Source organism: Ooceraea biroi, chromosome 13, assembly GCF_003672135.1.
Source record: "Ooceraea biroi isolate clonal line C1 chromosome 13, Obir_v5.4, whole genome shotgun sequence".
NCBI lineage: Eukaryota > Metazoa > Arthropoda > Insecta > Hymenoptera > Formicidae > Ooceraea > Ooceraea biroi.
This window is the reverse complement of record NC_039518.1, coordinates 2,608,576-2,632,137: the sequence shown is the minus strand read 5'-3', so window position 1 is coordinate 2,632,137 and position 23,562 is coordinate 2,608,576. Positions and strand designations below refer to the sequence as shown.

Below are 23,562 nucleotides of genomic sequence, written 5' to 3'. Positions count from 1 at the left end.
TTTATCTCTTTATCTCGAGGTCAAAGGGAGAGGGGGAAGACGATGAGCGTGCGTCTAAAAATAATGCCTCAAACGTTACATGAATAATGTCCGAATGCGGAAGTTGTTAAGTGGTCGATACATCATTCTCTGACATCGTTTTCTTCCACGTCCAACGATGTGTGTGTGCGCGCGCGCGCGTGTATGTGCGCATTATTATGCGTTGTTACGCGTAGCCTACGGTCTTTTTAACATTTCGCGTCTCGACGCGACGGACTGATTAAACTAATTAGCTGAAAGAAAGAGAACGAGAATGGTAATATTCGCTGGAAGCGAAATTAGAACTAAAAGATTCCGGACAATTAAATCTCGGAGAGATAAAAACGGAAAAAAATAGGTAATCTGATTTCTCGGATTTCTCTGAAAATTCTGATTCGTTCATTTGGGGACTGCCCGACGGTCAAGCTCTTCGTAACGTGACGATTTTGTTACCTGCGGCTGACCATATGCCTGCATAGAGTCATGTTGTTGATGATGTTGCTGCTGCTGCTGATGTGAATGCGGGTGAATGGCCGGTATATCGAAGTCCTCATCGCCGAAACTCGGCGTGTGAAACGTCTGAAACGAACAAAGAATAAATGTATATAAATGAATGATTTAAAAAATAAATTCCGATTGGATTGCATTTTATTTCACGTCATAAGATTTCGAAATGCAATGGTATAAATTATAGCGTCAAAATGTTTCGAGAATTCAAAGTAGGATGGAAAAACGTACGTTTGTGAATTAATTAAAACTTTTTGCTGATTGCAATTTTACCGTCAACGCGCGTTTTACATTCCTATTTGCTCTATTTCATCATTGTTTTAAATCCGATTTTGTTTGTAGAAAGCAAAGATTTTTCCTTCTCCGACTCGTAATATTATGTTTGCAGATTTGCGCGACTTTCCCTCGTTAGCGGGTCATCGTTAGCGAACGAAGAGCTTTTCCTTTTAGCTATTAACATCTCCGTATGAAATCTCTGGATCGACAGGGACGAAAAGTTCCCGGGAAGGGCCCCTCCAGGGCGGAAGGGAGAGAGGAGAGAGAGAGAGAGAGGTCGACGTGAAAGTGGAATCAAAGAATCAACCTTCCATCGTCCCTCGGCGGATGATAGATAGCGTTATATTGTTCGGAATCCTTTTAGCAATTTATTCCCCTTCACAAAGGGGAAGGAAAATAAATTTGCCGTGGCGCACGTGGTGGTATAGGAAGAATAAAAGTTTCGAAATTGGATTTAATAGCGTCAGGAATTCTCCTTTGAAGAAACACTGCCTGCTTATCGATCGTGCCGGCGTACAACAGCTATAGTACCATTCCACCTCCATTCCCCCTCCCCCTCTCGCTTGTACTTTATTTCGCCGTTATTAAAGAGCATCGCGGGTAAAATGACCGAGCGGGGCGAACGGTGCCGAATCCGGCATCCGTACAACTGCGTGCCGTGATCGCGCGACAGAGAGCGAGCGCGGAGCGGGGAGGAGGAGGAGGAGGAGGAGGAGGAGGAGGAGGAGGAGGAGGAGAAGGGGGAGGGGACAGGTGCTGTTTGCGCGTAAACCAGATTTATACGTGCCATTAATCGTTTTATTACGCCCAATTCCGCGGATCGTTTATCGCGAAATCCATTTTACGTTCGCGCGCTCGTGTGACATCGTTACCCGACACTCGCGGTGGGCATTACGATCTAATTCGCGCGTGGCGTCCCGAGAGCGTCGCGTCGCGTCGAGTACGCCGAAAGCCGATCGCCGCCCCGTCCGGATTGCTTCCCTTCGCCGCCCGTTATCGTTAATTAACTGCCTAACGACGTGTCAGCTGATATAATGGCTGATTCACCATCGCTTGTTTCTCTTACGCCCTTCCCCCGGAAGAGCGAGGCGAGGTATTAAATCCGTTTCCGCGAATCGCGTCGAATCGTAGGTAAATGAAGATTTCGCGAAGAAAAGGGAGCGAGGTAGACGATTGGCTGAGGAGTGTGGGTGAAGCGCGAAGGAAGAGAAAGGCGAACGACGAAGAAATATCGCCCTTCCTCCCGCCGCCGTCGTCGTCGGCGTCGTGCTCGTCGTTTTTCTTTTCCTCGCTGTGAACTAAACTCGTTCCGCCATCTCGTTAAAACTTGCGCGCGACTCTCGCAACTTGCTTCTTCTTCTTTCCGAAGAAATATTATTTAGATGGTTTCTTGGTTACGCAACCCACTCGTCTCTCTTACGACTCCCCCGCCTCCCCCGCCTCCCCCGCCTCGTTCGCCCGGCAACTTCGATTTCCCACTTGTGTATACAAATTACGTATTATTCCGATGCGAGTTACGCGTTCAATTTCGTCGCGCACGCAATTTTCAAGTGGAAGCGGTCGAGGTTAGAAACGGGAACGGGAATAAACGCTCGCTTGCGAAATTCGAGGGAGATGCTGCTTTAAAAAATAAGAATCAAACCGCCGTTTACCAGCTCTATATCTCGCGGGAAATCGCGTACGCGATCGCGAACGTTTTAGAAAGTGATACAAAGACGGACAAAGAGATCAGCTGTCGGTGGAGGGTGGAGGAGGAGGGGGCAAAAAAGCGAATTGATATCGAGCTGAGAGAGTTGCCGTACATAATTAATGAACGCAACGTAGAAAGTGCGGTTGAACGAGCGCGCAACGCGAGAAATTAGCGGCCGAGAGGAAGGCGAGCAACAAAAATTAAATAAAATCCGCGAAAAAAAGAATACACACACACACACGTGAAACACAGATGTTACTCGCGCGAATAATGTTTTTCGGCGTCACACAGGTAAGATACGCATCTCACGTGAATATCGACGATCTGCAATCTGTTCCCATGATAATCGATCGGTCGATTGTTTCGAGAGGCGGCTAGCTAGACTGATCCGGTAGCGACTTCGAGGCGCGCGAATGGACACACGAACGCACGCGCACGTGGGGGTGAGGAGAATATCGTAAAAACGCGGAATCGTATCAACTTTTTTACGGGTAACGTCCTAAGCATGGAAACGTCGTAAACTGTCGCTCGGTAAAGCGATACGAAGCGTGCCGCTTCGCGGAACTCTCCCCGGCCGAATCTTCCCAGTGCGAAGAAAAGGAATTGTGCAAGATGATTCGCGATGTTAGTTCCGCGTTATTCAAATGTGGCATTCATATTAAGTTGAAATGGGACGCTGTGTAAATTGCCCGTTATAGAATAAAGGTCCAGTTAAATTATTTATTGGAATCGGGATTAATCTAAACACAAGGGTACAAATAACTTACATGGAATAGGAAACGAGAATATTAAAAATAAAGAAAAAAATTATATAATTATATAGAGGAGAATCCCCTATTATGAGATATGCTCCTAATATGAGATAATGGGGTTTCTGTTAAACTAGTGGGCACCATCTGTTAGTTCCACCATATTACTCTTGGTGTAAAATGTATTTAGTGAAAAATTCATTGTTCGTTATTGCGTTTAGCCTTTGCAAGAAAAGGTTTGTGAAATTGTGAACATGTCAAAGGAACTTGAGGTAAGTCTTTAAACCTTGTTTATTATATAATAAAGAAATGGTTGGCAATAAATTCAGTATGCAATGATAGAGCAGAATCGTAGTAACAGGAAAATACGCGATTTGTTGAACTGCTTAATTGTAGAGGTTAGATTTCATGATCGCGGAACCGCTAGGCGCGTGGCTCGTATAATGAGATATTCAGGGTACTCTTAATATGAGATAATTATCGCTCGAATATGAAGATTATGTAGTGTAATAAAATGAAAGAAAATACTACTTAAGGTTAGAGGAAAGTTAATACGAATTTTTGTGTATTTAATTTTTATAGAATCTGACTATGGAGGTTAGAGAAACGAGGAAGCGTCGACAGTGGAACCGTGAAGATTTGGCGAAGGCTGTGGCAGCAGTATTTTTATAAAAATATCTAATAAAGTTTTTTTACTTGCAATACTGATGTATTTTGCACTTTTAACACCGATTTCTCAAGGTATCTTATATTAGGAGCACACTTTCTCGATCCTGAGTAAAGCTCTTTTTTCAAAATTTTTTTAATTTTCGGAAAAAGAAATATTTAAATTAGATTTTTCATTTTACCAAGCTAAAGCTTATTAAATTCTCTTCAAGATAACGTATTACATTTTTAAATTCTGCCCATAGATTTCCTTACATTCGCAAAATCGATATGGTATCTCATAATCGGGGACTTTCCTCTATATATAATTCCTTTTCACTGGATTCCTTCGGTATGCGTGGATATACCTACTATATTCACGCATTTGTTGAACAATAAAATGGCCCTTACGCTCATCTCTTCTTCGCGCTACGTCGTGAAGTAAGAGCAGATTGCTTCAACCACGTGACCGACCAGCCGCCATTAAATCAATCGTGTTACCGGTCCACTTCTTCCGACACGCGTCAATATAAGCGGGAAGAAAAACGGGAACGTACAGTAATGAACAGGCAGTAATAAGAATGAAGAAATTTCTTCGACCGCGTCGAGGTCAGACGCGGTCAGACGGGGTCGCGCTGCGAGAATCCAATAGCCGAAGCTGAAGCGCGAAGGCTGAAGGATCTCGATGGAAATGATGTCGGTCAATTTCCATTTCAATGAAATTAAAGGCCATTAAATCCGGTATTTCGTAATTGGCCGGCAACTTACGTTCCGTTCCACATTTTCCTTCCTATTCTCTTTTTCGTTCTCTCTTTCTCTCTCTCTCTCTTCCCTTGTCGTTTATCGTCATTTTCGCAGAACCGATCCATTGACTTACATAAGGCAGAGCCGTTATGACGATTTCCATTCTGCATCAGTTACACATCGCGGTTGAAGTTTCTAAACGAGGAAAGTGTAATTCGCGTCACGCGCCCTCAGCGCGCAAATCGTTCCAATAAAATGGCCGATATACGTGATTGGTGGATAATTGGTGCTAGCAACAAACGAGTGCGCGGGAAAATAAAAATCAACCTTAATGAGCTGCCCGCGCGCAAACGAGATCGCTGTAATCGAATATTGGCAGCTGCCGATAAGAACACAAATGTCGTCGTGATTCACTCACCTGGTCAGACATGTTGTAGCCGTCGTGGTGGTACGGTGCTTGATGGTGCTGCGGGACGCTCAAAGACAAGTCGAGGTTATCGTTTCTCTGCAACAGAAACAGAAACAGGGATTGAGTAACGTCTCCACGGTTACCATCAAACGTTACGTTATGTTTGCTCTCGACGGCAAAATCAAAATCAAAATCAAGACGGAGGCAGAAATGGAGTCGAAATTTGAAGTGATGCCTCGCAATTCGACCTGGCGGCGCGATCAGCTGATGCCGATCGGCGCGAACGAACAGAATGCTCGCGGAATTTGAGAAAAGCGCGCACTCGTAATCAGGATCAGGTCGCGAGCAAGTGAGTTATGCCGATGGGCAATGTATGACATTTCGTAGTAACGGCCAGATGTTAGCATGGCGTTTACTGCGTTCCACCGAACGCAGTAGCCACGGCACGGGAACAATGCGACGGGCATAGCTGGCTTCGTTCCGGCCCCGGAGGAATTTCACGTGCGTGTAACGTCGCGTGTGCGCGATTTCTTAAAAACTGGCTTTCGACGAGACGGCGCCGAGGCGAAGCGCCGATCGACCTGATAACTCGGCCTACCCGCGCGATTATTCGCGCGAGTCCAATGTTCTCTGATACATACGTTTCTGCAGCCAAAAATTGGATTTGGCTTCTGAATCGGAGCCGCATTTTTTATCACTTATTGGGTCGTCCGGAAAGTTCGTGCCGATTTTGAAGGAAAATTCAAAGGCAACATTTTTTTACGTCGATAAATATTTATTGACTTATGTATGCACCGTTTTGTTTCACAACCTTTGTCCATCTTTCACGCAACTGGAAGATTCCATTCTCCCAGAACTTCTTAGGTTTCTCGGCGAAAAACTCCTCAAGGTGGTTTTTTATGTCGATCAAAGAGTTGAAGTTCTTGCCGCTAAGAGAATTTTGCAAAGACCTAAATAAGTGAAAGTCTGAAGGTGCAATGTCTGGTGAATACGGTGGGTGAGGTGGCACATCCCAGCCAAACTCCAACAATTTTTGTCGGGTAGTCAAAGAAACATGAGGTCTGGCATTGTCCTGATGGAACACGACGCCCTTCCTATTAGCTAATTCTGGACGTTTTTCCTGAATCGCTGTCTTTAATTCGTCCAGTCGCGAGCAGTACTTATCTGCATTTATCGTTTGGTTGTGTGGTAGGAGCTCATAATATAGGATTCCTTTCCAATCCCACCAGACACAGAGCATGACTTTTTTTGGATGAAGGTCGGCTTTCGGAGTGGTTAATGCTGGTTCATTTCGCTTACCCCAGGATCTTTTTCGTTCTACATTGTTGTAAATGATCCATTTTTCGTCACCCGTCACTAATTGCTTCAAAAATGGTACGTTTTCGTTGCGCTTGTACAGCGAGTCGCAGATGGAAATGCGATCCATTACATTTTTTCGGCCAAATTATGCGGAACCCATACATCATAGCGACTTACGTAACCAGGCTTCACTACATGATCGTGGACAGTGGTTTTCGATATTTTCAGTATCTCTGCTAATTCGCGTGTCGTGTAGCGCGGGTTATTCTCGATCAGTGTCTTGATTTGGTCATCATCAGTAGTAGAGGGTCTGCCCGAGCGTTCTTGGTCTTTAAGGTTAAAATCACCAGCTCTAAACTTAGCGAACCACTTACGTACGGTTCTTTCAGCTAAAACGCCTTCTCCGTAAACAGAACATATCGAATTTGTTGCTTGTGAGGCATTTTTGCCTTTCCGGTAATAGAAAAGCATCAAGTGTCTAAAATGGTCTTTGTTTTCTTCCATCTTCAAAAGAGTACAAAACTGACACGAATCAATTTATCTGAAAGAACTTTTTTCCTAAAGATGCGTTGAAATGTCACCTTTAAGCATATGTATATAAATCGTATGTTTTCAATAACATTGATATATTCAGACATGTTCCAACGCCATCTATTAAAAATCGGCACGAACTTTCCGGACGACCCAATATTTATAGTTTTTTTTATCACTTTCGAGTCGACGTGAACACTTTTGTCCGCTTCATTGGGGAGAGGAGCAACCTCCCGACTAGAAATTTATCCAGTGGTCGTGATCAGGTTGACCTTATTTTATTATCAGGTCCTGATAAGGTAAATTCATCAGGACCTGATCAGTCATGTAACGCAGCACAATAGTTAGATCCTTATCTGGATATCCTCATCAGGTTTATATCGGGTTGAATTATTAAATCCTTACTACCCAGACAGCACCAAGTCGTCTAAAGGATTACTAAAACTTGATATTTTCGGTGAGTGTAAGAGTCCTTAGAACATATACTACTAGTATATGTTCTAAGTAAGAGTCCAAAAGAAGAGAAGATTAGAGTACCGGATCGATTTTCCAGATGGTTATTTGTAAGGTGCTAACCAAATGTTTCTTGCGAGAACGTCACGCCTGACCTGGCCATCTATCGGTCGCTTGGTGAATCAGAGGCGGGAAACACACACTTGTGTTGAGTTTTGTCTCTTATTGTTCCATAATCGAGTACATTGAAATGTATATGATATAAAAATAATTAATACTCGCAAATTAAGTAGAAATTACTATTCTTTCTACATTAAGTATATAACGTACATTATAATATGATAAACTACGTATGGTCCGATGTAGGACCAGATGTGGGAAACCTTTACCTCTAAATTTTAAAACATATCAGGATGAAGGAATAAGATCCTTAGTAGGTACTAATAACGTAAACCTCAACAAAATTTGTACTTTGAAATATCAGGCATAACGTAAGAAGGTCCTAATATGTTCCTTATTATTTTAACCCTAAAAAGGTCATACATATTTGAACCTGATGAGGATATTCTTAGGTATACCTTATTCAGGATTACCTTACGCCGACCACGTCAGGTCCTTATAACATATTAGGTAAACCTAACAACATTTCTAGTCGGGCTGGTGCCTGATCAAGCTTCAGCTTGGACAGCATGACAATTGGATAAATGAGAGATCTTTTCAATGCAAACATTCATTAAATGTATATTTGTATTCAAAGTGAATTATTTGATCAACCAGATACTAACACTGAAAAAATCATAACAATGGAAATTATTTAGTTGCATAAATAGATCGTTTTTAGTACAAATTGATTAAAAATGGAAGATAACTTTTTGTTTCACTCGATATTTTTTCACAATATCCGTATGTAGTACGTGCTACGATTGAACTATCCGAGTCATCGGTCACGTCATTCGAATTAGCTCTAAATGCGCCACAGGAGAATACGAAGCATCGGGCCGAGAGAAAGTTACGACAGCTTTAGACGGGTCTCGCTGCCACGAGCTTCGTATTACACCATGTAACGATCAAAGAGGCACATAGTCTTCATTAACCCGAGGACAGACTTTTGCTCGCGACACCGCTATGGAATAATGAATGCGAAAACGCGGATTGCGATGCCTGGATCATCTGAACGTGCGAAACGCGAGCCGATCTTCGATTGAACAAAACCGGCAGGAGCATTGAAGAGAGACAATAAAGTAAAAATAAAAACGCAGTAAAACTTGGTAGCGTGACGTGCAAAATTATGCTAAACGATGAAATAATGCCACGGGTACTCAGAATATGCGCGTGTGTCATGAAAAATACATATCCGATGGGTACGAGCGATCGCGAGGAGTACAATCTACTATTACCATCGGATTTCTCTGTTGACTGTCAACATGATCGTCAGGATATTTTTCTCTCCAACGTGATCACATTATTCCGTAGCTGGAGTATAAATCGACGAGAATAGGAACATAAATATATATATTTAAAAAAAAATAAAAAACATGTAGAACATAAAAACGTACAAAATATACGTATAAAGATATAATTTATATTTGAGAACGAAAATAGAAAGGAAGAAAAGATTGCGCGATTAAATCGCGTGCGAAACCTGCTTTTCGCAAAATGGATGCTAAAATACATTGGTGACTGTGTTAACCGACGACGACAGGATTTAACGTCTAATTCCACGAGAGCTCGCCAAGTAATAAGCTCCGCTTGGTATTACGCTTCGTGTTATTAATACGGCGAGTTGGTAATTGTGTTAAATGCGCGCGGAATGTCGCGTCATCGTGACATCACGACTTGGAAAACTGCGAAGACGGGCTCCTCTCACATGCGATCCTGGCTACGCGCGGTCATTCTGAATGATGACCCGATGCACGATGTCGATTCCCTCGCTTCTCTCGCCGATGTAAACCGACGTGTAACGACTGCGTTCGAGATTTAGTGATCCAAGCGCTCGCAAACCATTTGTTACACGGTTTGATCGAGTGTCACGTCAGTCTGATGACATCCGTAGCGATGTCGGAGAACTTGGTATCGCGGAGCGGTGACAAGAATTCTCTTATCGTCGATTTGGAGAGAGAACTGTAAGAGGCGAAAAATAACTAGGAGACTGCCTTAGATTTGAACTCGAACTCTCCGGGATCCCTGGTCCACAAGCCTAGGTCTTAGGCTGTACGGCCAATACTCCTACTGTTGTGATCAACTTCTTTTTATTCCGATCCTCTATACGACCTGTCAGTCTCGACTATCTTTCCAGATCTTACAGCTCGGCCAGCCTGACATTACATTCGTCCCCGAATGTCTCCAAATCGTCGGTTCACTCCACTTGAGTCCCTCCCAACATCCATTTTTGGTTCACTCTTCTGAGTCCCTCCCAATCTCCATGTTGGTTCACTCCTCTGAGTCCGTCCCGACCTCCATGTTCAGGCTTCACTACCGGCCAGCTGCTTCTCAACTCCCTCCTCTCCGAGGGGTAGCGGATTTTATCCCACTTCTGAATTGTAAGAGGCGAAAAAATAACTAGGAGACTGCCTTAGATTTGAACTCGAACTCTCCGGGATCCTTGGTTCACACGCCTAGGTCTTAGGCTGTACGGCCAATACTCCTACTGTTGTGATCAACTTGTTTTCATTCCGATCCTCTATACGACCTGTCAGTCTCGACTATCTTTCCAGATCTTACAGCTCGGCCAGCCTGACATTACATTCGTCCCCGAATGTCTCCAAATCGTCGGTTCACTCCACTTGAGTCCCTCCCAACATCCATTTTTGGTTCACTCTTCTGAGTCCCTCCCAACCTCCATGTTGGTTCACTCCTCTGAGTCCTTCCCAATCTCCATGTTGGTTCACTCCTCTGAGTCCTTCCCAATCTCCATGTTGGTTCACTCCTCTGAGTCCTTCCCAATCTCCATGTTGGGGCTTCACTACCAGCCAGCTGCTTCTCAACTCCCTCCTCTCCGAGGGGTAGCGGATGAATCTCACCTGTCTTCGAGGGGTAGCGGATTTTATCCCACTTCTGAATTGTAAGAGGCGAAAAATAACTAGGAGACTGCCTTAGATTTGAACTCGAACTCTCCGGGATCCCTGGTCCACAAGCCTAGGTTTTAGGCTGTACGGCCAATACTCCTACTGTTGTGATCAACTTCTTTTCATTCCGATCCTCTATACGACCTGTCAGTCTCGACTATCTTTCCAGATCTTACAGCTCGGCCAGCCTGACATTACATTCGTCCCCGAATGTCTCCAAATCGTCAGTTCACTCCACTTGAGTCCCTCCCAACATCCATTTTTGGTTCACTCTTCTGAGTCCCTCCCAACCTCCATGTTGGTTCATTCCTCTGAGTCCCTCCCAACCTCCATGTTGGTTCACTCCTCTGAGTCCCTCCCAACCTCCATGTTGGTTCACTCCTCCGAGTCCTTCCCAACCTCCATGTTGGTTCACTCCTCTGAGTCCTTCCCAATCTCCATGTTGGGGCTTCACTACCGGCCAGCTGCTTCTCAACTCCCTCCTCTCCGAGGGGTAGCGGATGAATCTCACCTGTCTTCGAGGGGTAGCGGATTTAATCCCACTTCTGAATTGTAAGAGGCGAAAAATAACTAGGAGACTGCCTTAGATTTGAACTCGAACTCTCCGGGATTCCTGGTCCACACGCCTAGGTCTTAGACTGTACGGCCAATACTCCTACTGTTGTGATCAACTTGTTTTCATTCTGATTCTCTATACGACCTGTCAGTCTCGACTATCTTTCCAGATCTTACAGAACTCTCGACCGTCTGCGATTAAACGCGATATTTCGTTGAGACAGAAGAGGCAGAAAAAGATCTGAACGTGATTATCTAAGGAAAACATTTTCATGATGCCTGTGTCGCGTTTCGCCAGTCGCCAATAGTGCGAGGGATCAGGGACGTGTGTGACAAACGCTTCGCTTAAACATTAAACGCTCTAGGCGCGCGTTATCTCGAACTTCGGCAAAACGAGGTTAATATCCTGTTTACAGAGTCTAACGTCTCTTATCGTGGTAATAACTTGTACCGTTGGTTATTTACTAAATGGCCGCGATCGCGCACGAGATAAGTTATAGTTTTAGTCCTCGTCGGGGCGGGGAGAGTACCACGACTTATAAATACGTGGGGGAAAAAAAACAAAATAAACGGAAGAGGTTCTATGAAAAACATTACGATTCTCGCCCAGCTCTCCTTTGTGCTTAGAAACGCGGAAGGCAGGTAGCTCAACATTGTATAGTCGATCGAGATGCAAAAGCGCGAAAAAAAAGAGAAAGATGCGACAAAAACAAGAGACCGAAAAAAATGTGTTACTCGTCACTTGCGCGAGGAGCGACGAGCGTTAACGCAGTGAAAGTCCGGCATTAATCGCTTCGCATTAATCGGCTAACGGGTATCACCGCGACAGATGGTTACATCAAGAGGATGGATGACGGGGGGGGGATGGAGGGGAGGGGGAGCACACACATTCGTGGTCCATTCGTGCGTGCGTGCGTGAGTTACGATGAAATATTTCAACAGGCGCGTGACGCCGTGATTGTGAAAATACGCCTGGCTTTTCTTCCTCTTTCTCTTTTTCTTTTCCCGACCGTCTTTCTCGTCGCGCGCGCAAAACGTGTACAGCATAGGTAGTTATCGATCCAACATTAGGTGGTAGGCGGCCGGGACACCACGTATGATCAATATGTACGCGCGGTGTATGTACCTCGCTATGTAAATTAAATCGAGCAAGGAGTATTTTTATCCATCGGCTCTAATAAAATGGAAAGGAAAACGCGACGAGTCCAGCGTAAGCTGAAACGACCGGCGAGCAGAGCGAGCGAGAACATTATCCCGCTGCCGGCTGACAAAACGTTGAAACATTGAATAACACGTTGTAAAAATATCATCGAGCAACGTGTATCTTTACAAATCGTTTTCGTTGTATCTATACTGTATGTAGTTTGCGTTTAGCCTCACACGAGGATGCGGTGTACACAATCGTGTCGAGTGAGCAAGGAAATTATCGGAACGTTCGGCAATCACCGTGGAGACAACGAGTGTCGGAAAATAACGCGTAACCAAGAGGCACTCCCGAGTTATAGCGTGTTCTTACGGCGAGGAACACAATGGTCGCTTTACAGCCCGGCAACAGCGAAGGCTCTACCTGCGTGTATAACCGTTTTAGACGTAAGGGGTTCCATTGTGGAGCCACTTCTCTCAGCCTGCCTGCTGTTACTCGTTTGTCGGGGAAAGGTATTCTTCGTATTTCTTCTCTCCTTCTCTCTTCTTCCCTCAACCTTACCGATGAGCTCCTCGCTTCGTTTGCTTTCGTTTCGTTTCGTTTCAGACGCTCGCAAGATCCTTATCGCCAACTTACTTCTTCTCTCTCTCCATTTATATTTATTCCACGACAGCCATCAGATTGCAACAAATGATACGAGGCGCGGGTAAACCGGTGACGTAAACTTCATTATTGGACTGACCGCATGCGATATTAAACCTCAATTAGGTAATTGACTGGGATCAGGAGCGAAGTGACGGGAATAATAAAATCGGGGTGGTCGCTCGAATATCAGGCGCGGGGTTCGATCTACATCCGCACCTGTCCATCGCTCAGCTCGAAATCGTTATACCGCTGCAGGAGGGGAAAAGTGGTCGACGAACACCCGTGTCCCAGATGGTGAGACCTGAGACCAGTTCCTAGCGATGAGCTCGCGAGCGATCGAGCTTCGAAGCGAGTTTTCGTCAGCGAAGACACGCTCTCGGTTCTCGTGTATTTTTCAACTCGCACACAAACACGGTCGCGGATAATCACGAACGGCGCACAGTGGGGCCAAATCCCGAAAAGCTGATCAAAATATGAAAGCATTGTTCAATTTGCACGAAACTTTGTATCTAAGGGTTTTAGAGGTCGCCGATTACGAATCCGAAGTCAAAATTGCAATAATATGATGGCTCCAATATGGCCGACGTATAGTTCAAAAATTTTTTAGAACTTAAAAAGTACTGTTAAACTTAGAACAATATAAACAATGCTCTACCGTTATATTTCAATATATATAACATTAATATATATTTTTCTTTCATAATATGCTTCGATATATATTATAACTAAAAAACCTTAGGTAACCAAAGGTAAAAAAAGTACGCCAAGTACATAAAAAGTCCCACCTTTTACGCAACAAACAGTTCAAAAAAACTATTTATAAAATTCAAAATAAATATGAAATCAATAGTTAACCAATCAAGTATCTCGAAGCAATTCAGTTTGAGTATTTTACCCAAACGTTTTCTATGCATACTCTCTTATCGCATGACGACATTGAAGTACTTGGCGTGTCAGGGTCATGTATTCTTATAAATTTGTACAGTATCTTGATAAGGTTCTGTATTTTGTATCTTGATGATTTTCAATAATGACTCGCAAATGATTGTACGTCTCTTATAGGTAGAACAGTACGTTTTAATGCGATTCTTATTAGAAAAACGTGCGCGAAACCCAGAGTGGCACCTGGTGGCAGCTGGTTTTTGTTTTTCTTATTAAATAATAGTATAAACTATAATCTCAAATAAGTTTCGTTGCAGAACTCTGCGGAACTCATACCTTTTTCTTTACATTTAAAACATTTTTACATGCAATTTTACATTCAATTTCACTACAAATATTTGTAAATTGTTATTTTGTATATTGATTGTGTAATAGATGTTAATATTCTACTTACTACTAGCAAAAGATTCCATTTTGCAGATTTAAAATTGGTTAATTTTACGAATTTTGACGTCCTCCTAAACAGATCAGTATTTGTGCGCGCTAGATGTTGTTTGTGCGAAGGTCGACTTAGTAGTGGATCATACACGGTCGACTCCTCTTAACTGTGTTATTTGACATTTGACTTATCAGTCTATCGAACCTAATACTTAAAATTCCCGAAATAGAAACTTTATTTTTCGACTTTTGGCCAGCTTTTCGGGATTTGGCCCCACTGTGCGGCGTTTCTGTACTCCGTAATTATAATATCCGAAGATAAAGAAACATGCTGGACACGTTGTCATCATATCTCTTCCCCCTCGCGAAAAATATCGTGCTTGGCAAAAGTAACGCGTGTACTGCTATACTTTAACGAAAGCTCAAGGAAACGTAAACCGGATTCACGTAAACTTAATACATGTCGGCAACGAGATCTACGTTTTACGAATGCAATTAACCCACTTGACGCGCATTGCCGTTAATTAATTAATTGCGCGCGCACTATTGCCGTGAGAAAGCCACCACAAAATCATAGACGTGCGATGGTAAACTGCCGGGTTGTATACTCAACAACTCGAACACCGTTCCGATAACTCGCCAACGATATCGCGTTCGGGCAACAGCGTAATTCCATTCTGGAAAAATCAGCTCGAGTACGCCGGATTCAACAGACCGCTTTATGTTATACGATTTATATTTATGCATACGGAAACAGAGATAATTTTCTAATCACGAAGGCAATTTTTGCTGAAATAATGCAGCATTATGCGTGTGGTAAATATTATCATAATTTACATCGCATGACTGGGATATATTCATATTAAAAGCCGAAATTTACATATTACAGCGATCAATTAGTGGTTTATTTAAATATCCTTTTTAATCTGTCGACATAAAACTTAATGTAAAAGAAAGTTCCTATAATTCCTAGCCATTTTTTCGATATCACTGAAATATTCCTGATCTGACCAGATTGCACGATATTTTTCGCTTTATGAATGTTAATGTTTTCCAGCAAGATCCTATCTGCGAAGAGGGATAGATATTTGGAATTTAAATGCGCAACGGCCGACAAATAGCTACTACTTCCAGAGACTCGACTCAACTCGGCTCGACTCGACTCGACTCATACCAGTTAACTAGACGAGTTGGAGAGAAAAAAAATGGAGCCACCGGAGTGTTACGCCTGCGGCTGATCGTAGATAACATCTCTCGATCGGCTACATGCAATTAGCTGCGTGTGTTACGATGAAAATACATATTCGTTACATTATTAATCGCGTTACATTATTAATCTACGTGACGTTACCCAGGATATCTGCTTAATTATCACGTACGACTGTAAATTGTCTAATTGCCGAGCGTGTAGCTGAGTTGATCTTAACGTAAGACGAACATCGCGTTAACGAACAGTTATTGTTCAATGGATGACAAAAATCCGAAGCTATTTCAGTCGCGAGTACTCCGAGGGGATTTCGCCCTCGAAAGACGAATGCCGCTGCGTTGGCAGATCCGCAAAACATTTAGAAAGTGAGAACGATTGATCTACAAAACAAGCGGCAAGTTACGTAACAGAGCGGGTTCCAATTCTTACAGCATAACTGTGTGACATAATCGTGAGTCACTTTTGGTTTTTCATTGATTCCTTTCACCGGCGTTCCTCGATAAAAATATATATCACTGCGATGCGATCACTGATTATTTGTGACAGTTTTCGTGAGGTACATATATAAAATAATATATACACGGGCGCGAGATCATTTATCATCTCGTTACATTGGACGTGCGTTATGCTGGAATACGGACTATCCGTCGAATAACAACTACGGGACACACAATGTTGGGAACAGTAGAACCATCTCTCCATTGAAACGTCTGCCATGGAACGGACGCTCTTTCGATGGCAGCCCTTTATGTAACGATAAGTGCCGCGTGATACAATAACAAACGAGACGCTGAACGGCTACTCAGGAATACAGTTTCTAAAACCGCATTTTTCACCGAGCATACTAAACACGCATCGACAATGAATATTTATCAGCCCGAATGTAGATGCGTGAATAACAGGGACAAAGAACTCCGAGATCTCGGAATTTTTTAGAAAGTCGATCCTTTCGGATTCTAGCTTCGTTCGAGGAAAGAAAAAAAAAGAAGAAAAAACAGCTGCCAACGCGCGCGAGAATGGGAGACGGGATCTACACACAGGGTCCTGCTGGTTTATTAATAATTACGTCAATCAGCCTACGTTTGGCTCGTTAACGCATCCTTTAGTCAACGCGTTTGTCGATAAAATTAGTCAAATGAACGTAAACGTCATTAAGTTACAAACCAGTACGATATTCGAGAGTAAATACATGTATTCCCGGAACGATCGGAGTTGTAATGAATTACGGAACCGCCATTGACGTTACCCAATCAATCGATAATTACAAAACCGATTTAGATAACGAGTACGTAAAGTTTTAAACGCTTCGCGAGACCGAAAAGGGAAATAAAGGAAGAAGAGAGAGAGGGGCGAGGGGGGGGGGGAGATACGCGAATAAAAGCAAAGACTCTAGAACGAAGATCTCGGTAGATACGCTCCAGTGGATCTTTTACTCCTTGTAATCGACGTTAAATCTGTCGCCATGCACTTTGCTCCGTCCCCCCCTCCTCCTCCCTTGCTTCCCCCTTCTTGTACTTATTTGAGAAGATCAGGTTTCCTCACGAGAAAACCAGCAATTTGAAACCGAATTTACCGAAGGTTTCCGAAGGTTAAGGCACCGGCTTTATTTCTTGTCCTTTCAATTTCGACCGCGTGTCAATACACGTCGATACGTCGAAACGATTAATCGATTATAATCCGATCAGGCGGATGAACGTTAAACGAACGAGTTCACTGATTTTTTTCGCGTCCGCAAACTTGCTTTGAATCTCATGAATGTATACGATAACGCACTGCTTACGCACGCATGTACGACTACATTTTTGCTCGCATAGAGGAGAATCCCCTATTATGAGATATGCTCCTAATATGAGGTAATGGGGTTTCTGTTAAACTAGTGAGCACCATCTGTTAGTTCCACCATATTACTCTTGGTGTAAAATGTATTTAGTGCAAAATTCATTGTTCGTTATTGCGTTTAGCCTTTGCAAGAAAAGGTTTGTGAAATTGTGAACATGTCAAAGGAACTTGAGGTGTCTTTAAACCTTGTTTATTATATAATAAAGAAATGGTTGGCAATAAATTCAGTACGCAATGATAGAGTAGAATCGTAGTAACAGGAAAATACGCGATTTGTTGAATTGCTTAATTTTAGAGGTTAGATTTCATGATCGCGGAACCGCTAGGCGCGTGGCTCGTATAATGAGATATTCAGGGTACTCTTAATATGAGATAATTATCGCTCGAATATGAAGATTATGTAGTGTAATACAAAGAAAGAAAATACTACGTTAAGGTTAAAGAAAAGTTAATACGAATTTTTGTGTATTTAATTTTTATAGAATCTGACTATGGAGGTTAGAGGAACGAGGAAGCGTCGACAGTGGAATCGTGAAGATTTGGCGAAGGCTGTGGCAGCAATATTTTTATAAAACTATCTAATAAAGTTTTTTAATTGCAATACTGATGTATTTTGCACTTTTAACACCGATTTCTCGAGGTATCTTATATTAGGAGCACACTTTCTCGATCCTGAGTAAAGCTTTTTTCAAATTTTTTTAATTTTCAGAAAAAATAACATTTAAATTAGATTTTTCATTTCACCAACCTAAAGCTTATTAAATTCTCTGCAAGATAACGTATTACATTTTTAAATTCTGCCTATAGATTTCCTTACATTCGGCAAAATCGATATGGTATCTCATAATCGGGGACTTTCCTCTATTAATTTAATTAATTGCCGGTTGCGGCACTCAGCTGCGGGATTAATGCGCGCACGAGAGAGAATTCATGTAAAAATTGTTCTCCATACACATCGGGAATGTATTCTTGAAAACTCGATATAAAGTGTACGTCTCTCCGTTTCTCAGATGCGATTTATTACAATAATATGCGTAAATGCACGAGCTTGATTTGCGTCAGCGTTGCGCCGCAAGTTTATATCGCTACAAGGACACTACTCCTCGAGTCACACTGTACACAACGATAAGTATAGCCGAGCGCTAAGTTATACTAATTAAGCCGTTTCCATCCACAGCGACTTGTTCGCAAGTGCACACGATTGAAGCTCCTTTCTGCATCGCGCGGCATTAAAAAAAAAGAAACTCGCGCTGCATCTAAATGTTTCTCAGCGAGCGCCGCATTCCGCGGGATGAGTCGTTGTTTATTGAAGTATACGCTTTGTCCGACTGATTAACGCAAGCGGATTACGGATTATCGGCGGTCCGTCCCTACGGTCCACAAGACCGTTATTATCTAACCGTTATCTGATTTTGTTTACACATCGGGAAAATCCGATAAATACGTGCGTGTGGAAGCAGGCTCACTTGCAAGCAATTCACGATAGATAAGCAACGGCTCAAATCGAGTCATCATTGATTATCGCATACGTGTAAACAAAATCCGCAAATTTACTCCGTAATCCCCGTCCGTCGTTAATAAATTCGCGTCCTATAGCAAATGTACGAGAGTATGAACAACCGAGAAAAACCGCTTCGTAAATCGTCTGAGAAATTATTTATTGAACCGCATCGGCGCTTACACGTTTTCTCTTTCGATCTAAATTATTCAGTGTCTGCAATGTCAAATGTTTTGATACGACTTTTTTAACGAAATGTCCGGGGGGGGGGGAGAAAAAACATCAATCGATAGTAATGACCAAAAAAAGAAAAGGCACACCGGGAAGTGGAGCGGCGCCGACAGACAGCGATTCAGAAATTTCCATGTCGCCGTGTTGCACCTCACGCGGAGCCGGCGAGATGGCGCCACGTGGCGCGCCGAAAACCCCGGCGGCTCGAAAACGTGCACACGCGGCGGTGCATTGACTTCCCCCGCTCCGCTCGGCTGCAGCCAGTCGTCGCTCCATGATACCCCGCATCGTGCAATTACATCGAGTACAGTGACATAAAATCGCCGTTACGACACTCGAAACACTTACCGGCGTGAAATCCAGCTCGCGTGCGGGCACAGTCCCGTGCGCGAGTGAGTCGTGAGCGTTCAGGGGTTTGAAAAGGGAGCGCGCACAGCGATCCGTATACGTATCCGTGTGAGCGGCGTGAGTGAACGAGGTTATAATCCCGCCGACTGACACTTGATCCTCACGTATCGATGCACACGATTCACTAATTCGCATGGATCCGAGTTCAGATCACTCGGGAGATCCTTTAACCTAGCCTAGTCGGAACGTCAAACGTCGAAGGACAGATTTTCACGATCAGCACGTCGCGTGACGATTCCCGGCGGCACTACGTCTCCCCGTGCACCCTGGGCGGCGAAACGCGCGCTCTCTGAAACGCGACAAATGACAGCGTGGCACAACGATGCGCGCTCCTCACGGCGGTCGGCGCGGCAATGATTCCGGGTATATTGGTTCGTCGTGGTGGACGGTGGTGGGGCTCGGAGGACGGCGACAGGGGAAGACGGCACTACTACTACTACTGCTACGCACGTGTTGGTGGAGGGATTGATGCGGTACGCGGAGAGGGAAAAGAATTCTATAAGCGAAACTCTGTGTGAGAGCGAGAGAGGGGGGGGGGAGAGCTAGAATGGCGCGCGGAGAGGTACTTCTCTAGCAGAGGTGGCTTATTCGACGAGAAGGGGCCGCGCGGGGTAGTCGCGGAGGGGCCGGCGGGGCGAGTACCTCAGAAGGGTGAGGCGAACGCTCGCTCGTAGTCTCTCTCGTCTTTGAATAGCGCGTTTTCCATCTATGGACTAAATGTCCCGTTTATTAAACGTTGTAATTTCTCGACGTAACGCGAACTTACCAACCTCGGAATAGTCGCGGTAATTAAACAAACGCGCGGATGCGTTCAGCGAGCAACGACGACGACGACGACGAGTTTCGCTCGTCGCGAATTCGACGAGCGGAGATTGCGTCCTTTACGATGGAAGTATTAGGGGTGTGATTTAGTTTTGAGGGTTTTTTTTGCTCAAAAACACATGTATTTAAATATGATAATGAATGAATACCTTAATCAAAATATTTTCCTTCGTTTTCTATAACTTTTTCCCATCTTTCTGGCAAGAGATGGATTCCACCACGATAAAATGACTCTTCTTTTGAGTCGATCCATTCGTCGACGAATTTTCGCACTTCTTCCAAATTATGAAAGTGTGTATCCTCTAAAGCGTGTTGCATCGACCGGAACAAATAATAATCGCATGGAGCAATGTCCGGAGAATACGCGGGGTGCGTGGGGTAAGACTTGCCATTCAAGCTCTAATAGTGTTTGTTTCACTGATAACGCAACGTGAGGTCGAGCGTTGTCATGAAGAAGAATCACTTTCCGTCGTTTACTCGCAATTGGTGGTCGTTTTTCGTCCAATGCTTGCTTCAACTTGTACAATTGGTGTCGATAACCATCAGCCGTGACAGTCTCGTGCGGATTTAACAGCTCATAGTACACTATCCCACCGAATACAGAGCATTACTTTTGAACCGTGAATATTGCGTCTCGGAGTGGATGTTGATGGTTCGCCTGGATCCACCCATGATTTTCTGCGTTTCGGATTATCAAAATAGATCCACTTTTCATCCCCAGTAACAATCCGAGACAAAAGACTCTTCTTTCTTTGCCTGGCGATCAACGAAATGCAAATGTTCAAATGGCACTTTCCGATAATTGATGTCGAACCCATTTCCCTTCTTTCTGAATTTTTCCCATTTCATGTAAATGTTTGGCAACTGTTGTACGATCAACATTTAATGCTCTGGCAAGAGATGGATTCCACCACGATAAAATGACTCTTCTTTTGAGTCGATCCATTCGTCGACGAATTTTCGCACTTCTTCGAAATTATCAAAGTGTGTATCCTCTAAAGCGTGTTGCATCGACCGGAACAAATAATAATCGCATGGAGCAATGTCCGGAGAAGACTTGCCATTCAAGCTCTAATAGTGTTTGTTTCACTGATAACGCAACGTGAGGTCGAGCGTTGTCACGAAGAAGAATCACTTTCCGTCGTTTGCTCGCAATTGGTGGTCGTTTTTCGTCCAATGCTTGCTTCAACTTGTACAATTGGTGTCGATAACGATCAGCCGTGACAGTCTCGTGCGGATTTAACAGCTCATAGTACACTATCCCACCGAATACAGAGCATTACTTTTGAACCGTGAATATTGCGTCTCGGAGTGGATGTTGATGGTTCGCCTGGATCCACCCATGATTTTCCGCGTTTCGGATTATCAAAATAGATCCACTTTTCATCCCCAGTAACAATCCGAGACAAAAGACTCTTCTTTCTTTGCCTGGCGATCAACGAAATGCAAATGTTCACATGGCACTTTCCGATAATTGATGTCGAACCCATTTCCCTTCCTTCTGAAGTTTTCCCATTTCATGTAAATGTTTGGCAACTGTTGTACGATCAACATTTAATGCTCTGGCAAGAGATGGATTCCACCACGATAAAATGACTCTTCTTTTGAGTCGAGCCATTCGTCGACGAATTTTCGCACTTCTTCGAAATTATCAAAGTGTGTATCCTCTAAAGCGTGTTGCATCGACCGGAACAAATAATAATCGCATGGAGCAATGTCCGGAGAAGACTTGCCATTCAAGCTCTAATAGTGTTTCTTTCACTGATAACGCAACGTCAGGTCGAGCGTTGTCACGAAGAAGAATTACTTTCCGTCGTTTGCTCGCAATTGGTGGTCGTTTTTCGTCCAATGCTTGCTTCAACTTGTACAATTGGTGTCGATAACCATCAGCCGTGACAGTCTCGTGCGGATTTAACAGCTCATAGTACACTATCCCACCGAATACAGAGCATTACTTTTGAACCGTGAATATTGCGTCTCGGAGTGGATGTTGATGGTTCGCCTGGATCCACCCATGATTTTCCGCGTTTCGGATTATCAAAATAGATCCACTTTTCATCCCCAGTAACAATCCGAGACAAAAGACTCTTCTTTCTTTGCCTGGCGATCAACGAAATGCAAATGTTCAAATGGCACTTTCCGATAATTGATGTCGAACCCATTTCCCTTCTTCTGAATTTTTCCCATTTCATGTAAATGTTTGGCAACTGTTGTACGATCAACATTTAATGCTCTGGCAAGAGATGGATTCCACACGATAAAATGACTCTTCTTTTGAGTCGACCATTCGTCGACGAATTTTCGCACTTCTTCGAAATTATCAAAGTGTGTATCCTCTAAAGCGTGTTGCATCGACCGGAACAAATAATAATCGCATGGAGCAATGTCCGGAGAAGACTTGCCATTCAAGCTCTAATAGTGTTTGTTTCACTGATAACGCAACGTGAGGTCGAGCGTTGTCACGAAGAAGAATTACTTTCCGTCGTTTGCTCGCAATTGGTGGTCGTTTTTCGTCCCAATGCTTGCTTCAACTTGTACAATTGGTGTCGATAACCATCAGCCGTGACAGTCTCGTGCGGATTTAACAGCTCATAGTACACTATCCCACCGAATACAGAGCATTACTTTTGAACCGTGAATATTGCGTCTCGGAGTGGATGTTGATGGTTCGCCTGGATCCACCCATGATTTTCCGCGTTTCGGATTATCAAAATAGATCCACTTTTCATCCCCAGTAACAATCCGAGACAAAAGACTCTTCTTTTTTTGCTGGCGATCAACGAAATGCAAATGTTCAAAATGGCACTTTCCGATAATTGATGTCGAACCCATTTCCCTTCTTTCTGAATTTTTCCCATTTCATGTAAATGTTGAACTGTTGTACGATCAACATTTAATGCTCTGGCAAGTTCTGAAGTGGATTCGTGTTGGATTTTCGTGCAATAATGCTTGCAAATCTGCATTTTCAAGCTTTCTTGGTTGTCCCGAGCGTTCTTTGTCCTTCACATCAGTATCACCACTTTTAAAGCGTCTAAACCAGTATTCACACGTCTTAATTGATGGGGCAGAATCACCATAAGTTTCCACAAGAATTCTATAACCGTCAGCCGCAGTTTTCTTTTGATTAAAAAACAAAAGCAACGCATGTCGAAAATGCTGTTTCGGAAGTTGCATTTTTACGATGATATAAACACGACTGTTATTGCATCTATTGCTATAATGCTACTAAATGTCATGGATAATGTCAACACTGTAAGAAACAACAGTTATCGGAAACAGCTATTGGAACAAACTGACACTACAGCCATCTGTTGCAAAACCTCACGGGAAACAGAGCGAGATGGAGAGCGCGGTGGGCGTGATACTGATAGATTTGCAAACTTTCCGGATTCGAGCAACACGCTTCTAATACACGAAAGTTCGTGGCAAAGAAGCCGCTGAGAGATGTATAATATGACGAATAAGCGAAGAAAATTTCATAAGTCATAGCGCCTCTTCCGCAAGCAT

General features: G+C 43.5%; 1 protein-coding gene and 1 long non-coding RNA gene across 4 annotated transcripts in view; one reads left to right on the top strand and one right to left on the bottom strand.

Annotated features, from left to right (window-relative positions):
• Positions 1-19,599, bottom strand: part of LOC105285391 (TOX high mobility group box family member 3) — a 38,976-nt gene extending 19,377 nt beyond the window's left edge. For 2 of the 3 annotated variants that reach the window (XR_895059.3, XM_011349557.3), the window contains exons 1-3: positions 19,174-19,599; positions 5,048-5,134; positions 472-597 (exon numbers count right to left, since the gene is read on the bottom strand). Coding sequence is in view for 2 of the 3 variants with exons in the window: in XM_011349557.3 (XP_011347859.2) it covers positions 472-597; positions 5,048-5,134; positions 19,174-19,368 (408 nt within the window). In the remaining variant the exon portion in view is untranslated. The remainder of the gene's footprint in view (positions 1-471; positions 598-5,047; positions 5,135-19,173) is intronic. The other variant, XM_011349558.3, reaches the window with a different exon arrangement.
• On the top strand, positions 11,829-16,620 carry LOC105285390. The gene is made up of 2 exons (XR_895058.3): positions 11,829-12,597; positions 15,108-16,620. It is a non-coding gene; the product is annotated as an uncharacterized LOC105285390 (long non-coding RNA).
• Positions 19,600-23,562: the final 3,963 nt, after the last annotated feature.